The sequence below is a fragment of the Rhinoderma darwinii genome, chromosome 5 (assembly GCF_050947455.1).
Source record: "Rhinoderma darwinii isolate aRhiDar2 chromosome 5, aRhiDar2.hap1, whole genome shotgun sequence".
NCBI classification, from domain to species: Eukaryota; Metazoa; Chordata; class Amphibia; order Anura; family Rhinodermatidae; genus Rhinoderma; species Rhinoderma darwinii.
Window position 1 is genome coordinate 321,204,301 of NC_134691.1, and position 14,360 is coordinate 321,218,660.

Genomic DNA, 14,360 nt, shown 5'->3' on the forward strand with positions numbered 1-14,360 from the left:
TCCGTCAGGGGAACCCATGAACGGAATCCTGACTGAAACAAATGGAAACCATAGGTTTCCGTTTGAATCACCATTGATTTCAATGGTGACGAATGCGGTGCAAATGGTTTCCGTTTGTCTCTGTTGTGTAAGAGTTCCGTCGTTTTAACAGAAACAATACCATAGTCGACTGCGCTATTCATTCTGTCAAAACGACAGAACCCTTACACAACTGAGACAAATGGAAACCATTTGCACCTGATCCGTCACCATTGAAATTAATGTTGATGGAAACGGAAACCTATGGTTTTCGTTTGTTTCAGTCAGGGTTCTGTTCCTGGGTTCCCCTGACGGAAAGCTCAGATGGTACGCCTGAACGGAGCCCTGACGCAGATGTGAACAAAGCCTTACCACCCCTGCACCTAGTCACACCATTTGTTGATGCGGACTCGGATTCTTAACTGGATCATGGACATTTTTGGTCTCTTCGTTTCTGGTGATTTTGTGAAGATATGTGCATGTAGATACAGACATAAGTGGCATGTATGAATTCTGCACATCTTGATCTTCTATTTTTAGGAGATGTTGTGCGTCTGGGTCAGACTTTTAGCTGCAAACATGAATTTTTATGCATTTTTTTTAATGTAATGTGCTGGGTGGTGTTCTCACAATGAGACAAGTGTCTACTTTCAACAAATATGTGCATATGAGGTGGTTTTTTTTCATTTTATAATTAATAATTTTTATAATTATAATTTAGGTTTTATTTATTTTAAGTCAAAAGTGGGAAAGTTGTCCGAGCATCGCATGAGCCACTACTTGTGATACCAGCACTTCTGTACTATAAAGTGTTACTAAACGTATCCAGTGGGGGTCACTTTTGTCTATTACTGTCGTCCTGTCATTACTGGTTCAAGGATCTTCTATTTGACACAAAGTAAACTAACACACACTCCATGCCTCCTACTCCTTCATTAAACTGATGTTGTGGGCAAAAGCTGAAAATTCACCTTTTTCCCAGAATGTAGTTGCCCACACAAGGCATGCCCAAATGTTACCTACTTGGTGCCCACTAATCAGGAGTATCTTCTTGCTGGACGCTCCTACAGTCCTGCATCCTCAGGTCCCAGGGACTGGTTGTAATGATTCGCCTGGGAACCTGTATAGGAAATAATTCAATTAATCCTGTGTGGGCAGTGAGTTATTTCTTGTACATATTCCTTGATCAGTGCGGCCTGCAGTAAAACTCCCATTTGTGGGGACCATGTAGATGAGACTTGGGGTTTATATGGATACTAAACTTCTTTATCTCATTGCTGTGTAATTTGGTCTATATCATAAATGAAGCCTTATTTACATGGATTTTTATTTTATTCTGAACAGAGAGAATACAAGAGAGATTTTGAAACCGAAATCAAGGGAAAGGGCATGCAAGTGGGCGCTGATTTACCGGAGTTCCAGCATTTTAAGAGGGTCTCTGAGTTGGTGAGCCAGGTGGGTACAATTCAGTTGATGAAGATGTTTTCCAGGGACAACTGAATAAGACGATTACAGGATCAGTGAAATTTTAAATTGTATTACTAATAGAAAAGGACATTTTTTTTACTGGCAATTTTAGGATGAGAAGAAATAAGTCTCCTGTAATCTAGAACTATATCGTTCACAATACCTGACAATCTAACAAGAATATAATTGGGGTCAGATTAGGCATTTGCTCACAGTTCCTCCATTTTTAGGCCAAACCTAGAAGCAGATCCAGACTGTCCCCACTAACCATGAGGTTACGTAGAACCACAGCTGAGACAGCACCCTCTACTGACTGCAGGGGGCATAACTTTACCGGATCTATATCATCTCATCACAAAGGCCTGCCCAGTTCCAGCTATAGGAATCAGTAATGAAAGTCTCCTGATGTTACATGTAACATTCACTTATAGGCTCCTCACATGTATATTGGCATATTATAGCAGTACACCCTGCATGTATCCAGCCAAATATCCAGGAATGACCTATGACAACACTAATAGGTATTTAAATGTAAGGGGTTGTCCACAAACGGACAACTGATTATCTATCCACAGGATAGGTCATCAGTATATGATCAGTGCGGGTCCGACACCCGGACCCTGTATCGATCAGCTGCTCTGGCCGCCTCCGGGCGCCAGATGTTATGAAGTGTATGCAGTAGTCGGAGCTGGACGCAGTTGGCTCCGACTACTGCATAGCGGCCTTGCTGCAGAACTGTAGCTCTGCTCCTATTCACTTGATATGGACATCGGGGGGCCCGGAAGCACCTGGATTAGCTGATCGGTGCGGGGTCCGAGTGCTGGACCTGCACCGATCATATACGGATGATCTGTGGATAGGTCATCAGTTGTCTGTGCGTGGACAACCCATTTAAGTAAATAAAAAATACAATATTTTGAAAAAAAAAAAGAAAAAATAGCACCTAGCGAGTGAGATTACTGGAGTTTTACGCATCAGGCATCTTTAACATATTCATTTCTTTGCAGAAAGGATATAAGAAAGATCTAGAAACTGAGATTAAAGGGAAGGGAATGCAGGTCGGCCCAGATATTCCAGAGCTGCAGAGAGCTAAACGAGCATCTGAGATTGCAAGCGAGGTATAAACTACAGCGGCTGCTTTGTCTGATACAGCATGTACTGCAAAACTATAACTGCGCTATTGAGTCCGTCAAAACAACGGAACCCGGTCACAACGGGGACAAACGGAAACCATTAGCAAAGTTTCTATCACCATTGAGATCAATAGTGATGCAAACGGAAGCTAAGGTTTCTGTTTGCCTTTCCGTTAAGGGGTTCCCCCGACAGAAACCTCAGACGGCACCCCTCAACCGAAAGACAACGCTGATGTGAACAAGGTCAATTCTCTGTACAACAAACTATATTGACATTTATTTGATACATTTGTATCATTCACATCTGGTTGCATGTCTGGAGATGTAAGGGTGTGTTCACCATTTCAATGGCAGTCGGACGCTTCATTTTCCCGCTAGCTGATTATTTCAGCCAGCGGGAAAAAGAAGCGTCCTGCTCGATCTTCGAACGGATTCCGCCCGAACCTCCCATTAATGTCACAGGGAGGGAGGAATCTGGGTATTTTAATGGAGGATGACTGTGCTGGATTTCAATAAAATCCACGTTCTACACTGATGAGCCCCTACAAGGACCAAAACTTATGTCTGTATTTCCACAAACGTCAGCCACGTTACCTCGTAGTAATGGGATTGTGAAGCATTTCCATATACAAAATGCAGCGTATAGTCACGTGATTTTTAGATAACACTGAAAAACTGGTTTTTTTTTTATTGAATGTGAAAAAACACAGCAGGAAAACTTTTTTACATGTTGTAACACAATTGGGGTTTTCCATTTAAGTTTTTGTGGGTTGTTCTTCATTCAGACTTTTTGTATGTTTACAGAAAAGATACAAAGATGAAGCTGAAAAAATGCGGTCTATATATTCAATTGTCGCAGATACTCCTGAAATAGAGAGGGTTAAAAATGCTCAAAAATCCATAAGTTCTGTGAGTATGCCAATAAATGACCTATCTATCTATCTATCTATCTATCTATCTATCTATCTATCTATCTATCTATCTATCTATCTATCTATCTGTCTGTCTGTCTGTCTGTCTGTCTGTCTGTCTGTCTGTCTGTCTGTCTGTCTGTCTGTCTATCTATCTCATATCTATCTATCTATCTATCTATCTATCTATCTATCTATCTATCTATCTATCTATCTATCTATCTATCTATCTATCTATCTATCTCATATCGATCTTATTATTTAATATGTCAACCGTTGATGTGCAGTCATATATGTGTAATCAAAAACAATTCATTTTCTGTCACCCTTAGGTATTTTATAAGAAGGGACTAGGTGCTGGCACATCCATGAAAGAGACCCCAGAGATGGAAAGAGTCAAGATCACACAGCAAAATATTAGTGCAGTAAGAATTTATAAAATATGTGATCCTCATTTCGTTAAGTCATACAGTATATGGCCACATAAATATACCACCAGTGGGTTAAAAGAACATTTAGCTCCAAGCCACAGAATTCTGCAATCAGATTATTGCAGAAGGGTAAAGAACAGTGCACAGATGGAGCAGCCTCTATTACAACACCTCCATTATTGATGAGTCATGAGCAATAAGGGTCAACTAGTATTATACAGCACCCTTTGAAATCAATCGGCAACCATTAAATGTATTGTTATGCCAATTCTTCTAGAGGGTAGAGCCACTCTTTGCAGTAGCATTCTGCTTTGGTTAATCATAGGGAACCCCTTCATGATGTCCTTATGCTCTAATATGGTATATGGACAAGGGTTATCCTGAGAGGAAAATCCTTTTAGGCTTGAAAAATGATACCACTGAGTTGTGAATTGAAGGGGTTGTTGCCACGTGTTCGATCTGCGGAGATGAATGTCAGTTTCCCAACAATCTAAAATTTGTGCCATATATTGTGCACAGTCCGGGTTTCCACAGTGATGAACCTAGAGGATAATAATTTTTAGATTTTCTGGGGACAATTTAACACCATCCAATTGGGTTATCCTCCCTACGAAAGTGAATAGGTACAGGAAATCTCATAGGAAAACTTTGGGACTCAATTCTGGACCATGAAAATCTTTTAGGATTTATTGTTTTTCAAATTATATTCTTATTTACTCTCTATATACAGTAACTAAATTTCAAGTAGAAATCCTTTTTACTATAACCATGATTTGATCATGTTTTCAGGTGAAGTATAAAGAAAATATTGGACCTGCCACAGCCATACCTGACCTGCCAGAAATCAAGAGGGTTAAGGATATCCAGAAAAACATCAGCAAAGTAAAGGAATCAATGTGTAACTTTTTAGTTTTTGTTATTATCGGATTGTTGGCAAATACTGACTGATCCAATCACTGAAATTCTAATTACAGGTGCATTATAAGGAGCCACTGAGCAAAGCAACCTCCGTCAGTATAACTCCAGAGATAGAACTAGCTAAGAGGAACCAAGAACATTTCAGCACGGCAAGAGTCTTTTCATAGACATTTATTATCTTTTATTTTTATAGATAAAATTTCTCCATCTTGGTAGTCATGAGAAATAATTCTGAAAAAGTAATGAATTTCCTCTAGAAGTATCGACACGTACGTTTAAGTGTAAGACATAGTATGTCATCGTGTGAAGGTGGAGGCTGAATAAGTTGAGTTTTGACTATTGGGTCCTTCTGTCCAGTTCATTGTTGGTGTGTTCAGAATTCAGTAGGGGCCACATGAATAAGGTATTCATAATCATCTTCAAATATTATCTGCTAAAAATTAGAGCAAATTTCCGTAGGACCCTTATAACTCATCATCTTAACCGTGGACGAACATCACCATTGTTAATGTCTGATCAATATCACTTGTGGCCCCACTAATTTCTACATCTGCCAGCGTCTCCATAGAGATAATGTTTTCCATACTTATTTGTGCTCTTTTTTTATTTTTTATCTTTTTATATTTTCAGGTTCATTACAAAGAAAAGGTTGGCAAAGTCACATCTGTTGGCCTTACTCCCGAGATGGAAAGGGTTAAAAGGAACCAGGAAAACATTAGTTCGGCAAGTGTCATTGACTGCGGTCTAAATGGGGAGGAAGAGGCGTTTGGGTGATAGCATGCAAATTGTGGTGGAGACTTCCATTCACAAAAAACTCGTATGAGCTCAGAAGGGGTTTGAGCACTTCACAAAATGCTGGTAGTTTGGGTATCTGTGTGTGGAACCGAGCACACAAACCCACAGGTACCATATTTTAGTACAAACCCACAGGTACCATATTTTGGTACAAACCCACAAGTAACGTATTTTGGTACAAACCCACAGGTAACATATTTTGGTACAAACCCACAGGTACCATATTTTGGTACAAACCCACAGGTACCATATTTTGTACAAACCCACAGGTACCATATTTTGAAATGTGTGGCAATGACTTTTAAATGAAAGAAGGGGGTAGTAGAGATTGTTGTACGATAAGCTAAAATTGTTGGTTTAATGTAAGTTCTCAATCTTTTATAAGTAATGTAAAGGGGCCTGGCTTACTATACATCCCTGGTAAGTCATTTGCAGGGAGTTCTATAATGGTACTACAGGTGAGTTTCATAAAGGTGAATGAATGTCCATGATCACCTCTGGACGAAGGCCCACATTTACGAATAATGGCGTATTTTACACCAGTCAAAGTGGAGAGGGTGGCAAGATTTGCTCCAACTTTATTGAAAGGTGCATTTTGGCGTTTTCCGGCATTTGTCCCATCACATGAGTTACCTTTATTTTTTATTTAATTGTCAAGTGGCATACTGGAAATGTTGTCATCGTCAGATGTCCATGTCGAAGAAATTGGTTTTGCATTTATATTTCTTTTCTCCTCCTTTTCTTCGTTATCTTTTTGTGTTCCTCCAGGTAAAGTACAGCAACGACTTGCAGCAGATGAAAGGTAGACCTAGTGTAATTCTAGATACACCAGAGCTGAGGCATGTCAGAGAAACACAAAACAATATATCAATGGTAGGATATTTCCAGGTTTACAGAATACACCTGCACTTTGCTATGCGACCACCACCACGACCACCGCCCGTATGTTCTCTTGATGCAAAGTCCAATATTTTCCATATAAATGCTGAAGATTTCACAGTCTTGTGTGTAATATCAGAACCGTAATAAAATAATTTAATTAACTTGGTTTTGTGGCTTTTTTTTTTATTAACCTGCATGGAACTGAACCTGACACAGTGTGATGTACGCCGTGTGATTGTGTGATTCTACGGTGACTGGTTTGGCTATATTGTCACATGTGAATATATTTGCTGTCAGTATATGATTATTCTCTGTACATTGCATGCGATAGGCTTTATTGCTAATTTGCTGTAATCGTATTGCTGATATATAATATCTTTACTTATATTAAAGAGTATCGCCAGCTTAGTTGGCCACCTAAATCTTCATCAAACATCTGGTTTTGATTTGTCTTCTTGTGTTAAATTGCTAAATAATATATTCAGACATTTTACTTTCTTAGTTATACCAATTTTTTTCCTAAACGTAACACACCAAACTTCAAAACACAGATCTTATGCATTTTTATCCAAGTTTTTATACCCTAATACTGCCATACAAAGTAATATTTCAATACAATGTAGGCATTCTGTGTCTAAATGGCACCGCTATATAATTCTTCCATACGGTATCCACACCTTATAGTGCCCATATAAAACTGACATGTAATTCTCACGCAGGACAATGGGAAAGCTGGCTGCCAACCTCTGTGGAAACTTTAATAGTGGTCAAATTGGTTGTCTCCCAGCTTTCCCAAAAAACAGATCCAAATAAAAAATAGGTTTAATAGAATTTTGAACAGTTTGGCAGAAGAGGACAACTCATGGAATAGCTGGTTTTGTTAACTTTTCTACATTTTCTACATATTTTGATGTAATTTACAGCCTTTACTTATCATTATCGCAACTATTATTTTAGATAAAATATCATGAAGACTTTGAGAAAACGAAAGGCAGAGGCTTCACCCCCGTAGCAGATGATCCAGTGACAGAAAGAGTAAGGAAAAACACGCAGATTGTCAGTGACGCTGCTTACAAGGGTGTCCACCCCCATGTAGTGGAGATGGACCGACGACCGGGAATCGTTGTAGGTAAGTTTTTATGGGCAACCTGTGATTGGTCTACATATCCCTTGTAAACTTTTACCTAGATACAAACCAACTTTGAAAAAATGTTGGTACTAGTATTTTCATTATTGATGTACAGTACATATCAAGTGGAATCCATCAACTGAGGAAGAACCTCGACAAAATATGTAGGGGTCCATCCCATTTTTTTTGTTTTAATTCCCTCATAATACTGCACAAATAATAGTGCAATATACTGCCTATATAATACCACCGAGCATTTGCAAATATCATACAGTTTCTACATAATATCATCCTATAGTGCACATATAATACTGTCATACAGTGCACATATAATACTGCCATACAGTGCACATAAAATACTGCCATATAGTGCACATAAAATACTGCCATACAGTGCACATAAAATACTGCCATACAGTGCACATAAAATACTGCCATACAGTGCACATAAAATACTGCCATACAGTGCACATATAATACTGCCATACAGTGCACATAAAATACTGCCATACAGTGCAAATATAATACTGCCATACAGTGCACATATTAGGGTATGTGCACACAACCTCTTTTCAGACGTAATGGAGGCGTTTCACGCCTCGAATTACGCCTGAAAAGACGGCTCCAATACGTCGACAAACATCTGCCCATTGCCTGCAATGGGTCTTACAATGTTCTGTGCAGACGAGCTGTCATTTTACGTGTTGCTGTCAAAAGCCGGCACGTAAAATTACGCCCGCGGCAAACAAGTGCAGGACTCTTCTTGGGACGTAATTGGAGCCGTTTTTCATTGACTCCAATGAAAACCAGCTCCAATTACGTCCGTAAAGGACGCTGCGAAAAATGCGTGCACTTGTAAAAACGCCTGAAATTCAGGAGCTGTTTTCGCCTGAAAACAGCTCCGTAATTTCAGACGTATTTGGCGTTGTCGTGTGCACATACCCTAAGACTTCAATACAGTGCACATATAATACTGCCATACAGTGCACATATAATACTGCCATACAGTGCACATATAATACTGCCATACAGTGCACATATAATACTGCCATACAGTGCACATATAATACTGCCATACAGTGCACATATAATACTGCCATACAGTGCACATATAATACTGCCATACAGTGCACATATAATACTGCCATACAGTGCTTACATAAGTGTTCTACAGTGAACACATAGACTAACCAAATATTATTGCTATACAGTGCTGACATACGGATGTAGCCATCTTTATCTTGACACTATAACAGCAGCATGATATCACACAACAAAAGCCATTGAAAAAGTCAAGTTAAAGTTTCTTGTCACTGTGTATTTAATGTGTTAAAAGTCAAGATAAAGACGGCTACATCTGTAATAACCGACACCTCATGCACAGTGTCAAGTACCTAACATCATAGTTAGAAATACAATGATGCAGTGCAAGGTATAGTAGGTAGAGCCAAAGTTGTAATTTTGGCAGTCTGTTCACTGCAATTATTTTTTATTCCACTTTTCAAGCCATTGCTTTATTCTTTGCGGTCACCTAAACTTTACTCTTCTGTCTCCTGTTTATTTTTGTACTTTTCTCATTTCATGCTTTTTCTTTCCTCAACAAAGACCTTAAGGTTTGGCGCACTGACCCAGGCTCCATTTTCGACATTGACCCACTGGAGGACAATATTCAGTCACGGAGCCTTCGTATTTTAACTGGTACAACAGCTTGAGTTATTCTCCCACATATAAGACAAGAAATTTTATAAACATCTTCAACTACAGTAGAGTGTAAATATTAGACTACAAAGGCAAAACCCCATTTGGTGCCGACTTTGGACCCTCTTTGAATTGATCAGTGCTGAGTTTAGAAATCAGGAGCACACAGGAACCACTGTCAGCCAAGCCGTTAGAGCAGCATACTGACGGATTCAGCTCAGAACGGCTTCTTGCAGCTTCTATGTATTGTGGTACATAGAAGCTGCAGAAGTGAAACAGTGCATTTTAAAAACAAATAAAAGTCAATTAGGCCTTGTACACATCTACATTGGAGGCTACAGAAACAATAGTGCAGCATACTGAGTTATTGTTTCCGGTAAAACTGCTGACACCCCGATAGAAGTCAATGGGTTCCATCGGCCGCCGGTGGTGCCAGTGGTGCAATGGAACTGGCGCTTCCGGTATTTCCAATGTTCTGCTCCTCTGACAGAGCAGAACAATGAAAAGTTGAACGCTTGTGTGAACCCAGCCTTACAAAGTGGTTTTTATCCCCAAATAAAAATAAGAAAAATATTAATTATAATAATAATAATTTTAAAAAAAGACCCCAAAAGTGTCCAAAGACCCCAAAATTGCAGTCACTGTTCCTGCTAAGTTGTGTGCTCAGGAAATGATACTTTCAAACCCAACAAACAGTAAGGGTGTATTTACACCTGCAGGTTTTGATCAGGTTACTTGGATTTATTTTTCTAATGTGAGTTTCATAAAGGGAGAGAAATGATAAAGGACAGACACCACTTCTCCCCTTATTTGAATTCACTTCTGGTTTTGGTTTAAAAAACGGAATAGAAATTTCTGATCAAAACCTGAACGTGTGAATACACTCTTAGGCCGGGTTCCCACGTAGCGTAAATGCTGCAGAGTTTCCACAACGGAATTGTGTATGGAAATTCCTCAGCATTTACAGTAACAGCAAAGTGGATGAGATTTAGTAAATCACATCCCCGCGCTGCGGAAAAAAACGTAGCACAAATGTTAATAACTTGAACTGCGGTGTGGAATTTCATTCCGTAGCATGTTAAGTTATGCTGCGTATTTGCTGATTCTCCGTTGCGGGTTTTCCACATTGAATTCAATGGGTATGCAAAACCAGCAACAGAAAGCCAAATGCTGCGACTTTTGTGGCGTAATCGCTGCGTTTACGCCGCAAAAATCGAAACGCCGGAAGAAAAAAATAAATCATGCTTACTCAGAACACCCTCCTTTTTCCTGCAGTCCGGCCTTCTGGGATGACGTTGCATCCCATGTGGCCGCTGCAGCCAATCACAGGCTGAAGCGTCACATGGCCTGCAATGTCATCCAGGGAGGCCGGAGCGGACGTCAGAGGAGGGAGGCGGTAAGTATGAATGGTTTCTTCCGCAGCAGAATTTCCGTCCGAAAAATTGCACCAATTTTGGTGGTGCAATTTTTTTTGACTGAATGTCCTGTGGGTTCCAGGTCGCTCCTTCTTAGTATGTTGTTTTAACACTTTCCTTCTCAGAGGGCACAGCTTTGATGGAATACTGATTGCAGTATATAGAAAAATTATTTAGTTTGTATAAAAGACCGCTAAGGAGCGATCCAACTACCATGTGCAATATTATTTGTATACTGGCTTCTAAAAGGACCCTCTCTTTACAAGAACACTCTTGGCAGGTTTATACGCTATGCTATACCTAGCACAGGGTCTGAGGGGAGGGGAGGTGCATGGCACACTGGGAGGTTCATTGAATCTGTGTATCATTCACTGCCCCCTCATGTCCTGCTCAAAGAATATCGTAGTGGGGGAGACATACTAAAACCGATGCAAAGGAAAATTAACCTCTGAAAATTGAGTGGGCAACTACTCCACTTTTCTTTTGCACCAGTTTTGATCCATCTCTCCCAGTGTATCCGTTCTGCCCGGAGGCCTTATTTAATAATTATGCAGCATATAATGGGTTAGGTAATAAGAATTTAAGGATATGTTCACACAAAGGGTAAACACTGCAGAATTTCCAACCAAATTTTCTGTGCAGAAATTCTGTAGCGTATTTCAGTAGCAACATGTCAATTTCTTTTGAAAAACGGTGCAGATTTTCTGAATTTCCACAGTGCTTACCCCACCTGTGAACGTACCCTAAAGCTAACATAGGCTAGAGACTCCAACACATAGTCATTTAAAATTCCTTTAATCTGACATCCAATAGTCCAGAATTTCTGATCACTTGGCCTGGCACAGAAGTGAAACATGTAGAATCTTGTTTGCATTTCTGTTGAATTCCTGGATGTAGTCAACCCTCCGAGTGAGATTTATATAGTTTTGAGAATTCAATATGTATGATAATCTAGCATCTAAAAGGTCCCATTAATGCCGGATTAAAGGAATTTGACTGTATACAGATTCCTTGGGGACTTTATCCTAGATGTTCAATTTTTTTTTTACAACTGCATCTTTCTCTGTCTTATTCTTTATCTTTTCTTCCCTGTTGGTCACCATAGTATTCCTTTATTTATAGAAAGAGCTAGTCTTGGTAACAGGCAGTCTTGCCACTCTGCGGGGGCGGCTGGAGTGGGTCAGGCTGATGACAGGTCAGAAGTATCTGAGATGAAATCTAGTTTCTCTTACTACAGTGAGGGAACAAGGGCATCTGAAGAAGGAGGTAACAAGCACAACTTGTTATTTAAAGCAACCGTCCCATCTCTACTAGATGTTTAATTAATACCGTCTCTAAACCTCCTTGCAATATTCTACCTAATGGCTTCCTCGACATCCCCTTTAAAGCATAATAACTCTCTCACAAACTATTTACTATCGCTCCAATTAATCTAAAATGAAAAATAGAGTAACTTTGAAAATCCTTTTGATTTTGAAAACAAATCCTGATGTTTTGTGTATACAGTTCATATGCAGACCTATGTGTCTCCATGGTTACAGACAACAAACAATCCCTGTGTGTAGTCTGATACTGCAGTGTTATTGCACTTCCCATTTTGCTAACCTGCGGAAGAATAGGCCAATAGAAGGGAGTAACGCATGACTACATCGTGCTGTTCCTCTATTATTCCTACCAGACATATATGCACAAATTAGCACAAATTAACATCTGGTGGTTGCCATTCTCCTTATCAATAGGATGTGTCCCTACACACTGACATTGTCAGTACTGATTCGGCAGAATCAGACTGTGGAATAACACACCACTTTGACAAAGAATGATAATACCCAATAGTCAATGTAGTCATACTTTTCCAGGAGGTATAACAGGGGAAGAACACAATGCAGAATTCTAAGGCTCTGTTCACATCTGCATTATGGCTTCTGTGTAGAAATAAAGCTATGATGCTCTGCAAGATTCATTGTACGATGGATAGCAACGTGACAAACATACATTTTTGACTTACAATTTCGGTCCTTTGTGGTCGGCGCTATTCCCCCCCCCCCCCATCAAATCTGAAGGAATTTGCGACAGAGCATCTGATGCAAATGTTAACAGAGCCTAAGAAAAGATGCTTCAGAAATATTGGTTAATACAAGTGTTTACTAAAGCAGACATGTCAGGAGAGCGGACACATCCTCTTTGAAGGGGATGTCTCAAGATTAAATGTTATCCTCTAACTACAGGATATGTGATAACATGCTGATCGGTGGAGGTCCGACTGCTGGGACCTTCACTGATCACAAGAACAGGGGTCCCAATCCTCTGATTGGAGCGGCAGGTTGTGCATTCTCTATGGTGCTGTACTCTGCTATCTCCAGACAGTGAATGGACAGTGAATGGAGCGGCAGTGCACAAGTGAGACTTGCCGCCCCATTTCTTGGGAGGAACGGGACCCCCATTCTTGTGATCGGTGGGGGGTTTTAAGTTTGTCATTCAGCACAACCAAAAATATAACGACCCCCTAAATGACAAATCCAATTCTGCTGCATCAGGTTTCGAAGAACATCTCAAAATCGTTCATAGCATATACTCCCTAAGAGGGGTTGTCCCAAGATTAAATGTTATCCCCTAACCACAGTGTAAGTTATAACATGCTGATCGGTGGGGTTTTGACCGCAGGGACCCTAACCGATCATGAGAACGGGGGTCCTGTTTCTCCGAATAAATGGAGCGGGTGCACTGCCGCTCTATTCACTGTTTATGGGACTGCCAGAGATGGCCGAGTACAGCGCTTGGCTATCTCTGGCTGTGCCATAGGGAATGAATGGAGTGGCAGGGTGCGTGTACAGGACCCCTTTTCTTGTGATCGGTGGAGGTCCCAGCAGTCGGACCCCCACCGATCAGCATGTTATCACCTATCCTGCGGTTAGCAGATAACATTTATTCTTGAGACATCCCCTTTAAGCTTTATTGAAGACTGGATATTCCGTTTAAAATATTGTCTTATTTAGTCAATGCTTGGTTGGCCAGGACCATTGTTCGACATGCAGATACCCATTTATTGCAGATTATAAGTAGCAGAATGTACCAAGGGAGGTTCAGAAAACGTGTTAAATATTAGTACTGTACATGGGACGGCTGCCTTAAATATTGTTGGCACCACATTGCTGTGCAAAGCTTCACTCATAACACACTGTAACATATAGGCTTGTGTGTTGACTTCTAATATGTATGGATAGTCCCCCCCCCACTGTAAATTATAAGAATAATTATGTCACCAAGAAGTTTGCAGTCTGAGTATATTTATACAGGTCACGGAACTATAAGGTGACTTCTACTATTCTTTATATTTTATAGTAGGGGCACATTAATCCTTGTAATACACAAACCTCAGCTGCTGCAGAACCCATTTTTGAACAGTAAGGGGTAGATTCCTGTCCACCAGTGATTGATTGATTGATTGATATGAAATAAGGTCTGCAACTTGTTTGTAGCAGCTGAGATGTATAACTGTATAGAACCTTATCTGCTGAAGAACCTCTTTTTTTTTAAAAAAAAGAATCAATCAGTGATTGACA

The 14,360-nt window shown here is 40.1% G+C and overlaps 1 protein-coding gene across 3 annotated transcripts in view; it reads left to right on the forward strand.

Moving 5' to 3' along the window:
* The window catches only part of NEBL (nebulette), a 195,720-nt gene that overhangs the window by 174,624 nt on the left and 6,736 nt on the right, over positions 1–14,360 (forward strand). The window contains exons 16-26 of one of the 3 annotated variants that reach the window (XM_075827579.1): positions 1,363–1,473; positions 2,493–2,603; positions 3,423–3,527; positions 3,862–3,954; positions 4,750–4,842; positions 4,935–5,027; positions 5,509–5,601; positions 6,442–6,546; positions 7,513–7,684; positions 9,290–9,382; positions 11,920–12,063. In XM_075827579.1, the coding sequence (XP_075683694.1) occupies positions 1,363–1,473; positions 2,493–2,603; positions 3,423–3,527; positions 3,862–3,954; positions 4,750–4,842; positions 4,935–5,027; positions 5,509–5,601; positions 6,442–6,546; positions 7,513–7,684; positions 9,290–9,382; positions 11,920–12,063 (1,213 nt within the window). The remainder of the gene's footprint in view (positions 1–1,362; positions 1,474–2,492; positions 2,604–3,422; positions 3,528–3,861; positions 3,955–4,749; positions 4,843–4,934; positions 5,028–5,508; positions 5,602–6,441; positions 6,547–7,512; positions 7,685–9,289; positions 9,383–11,919; positions 12,064–14,360) is intronic. The other 2 variants (XM_075827577.1, XM_075827578.1) reach the window with 2 other exon arrangements.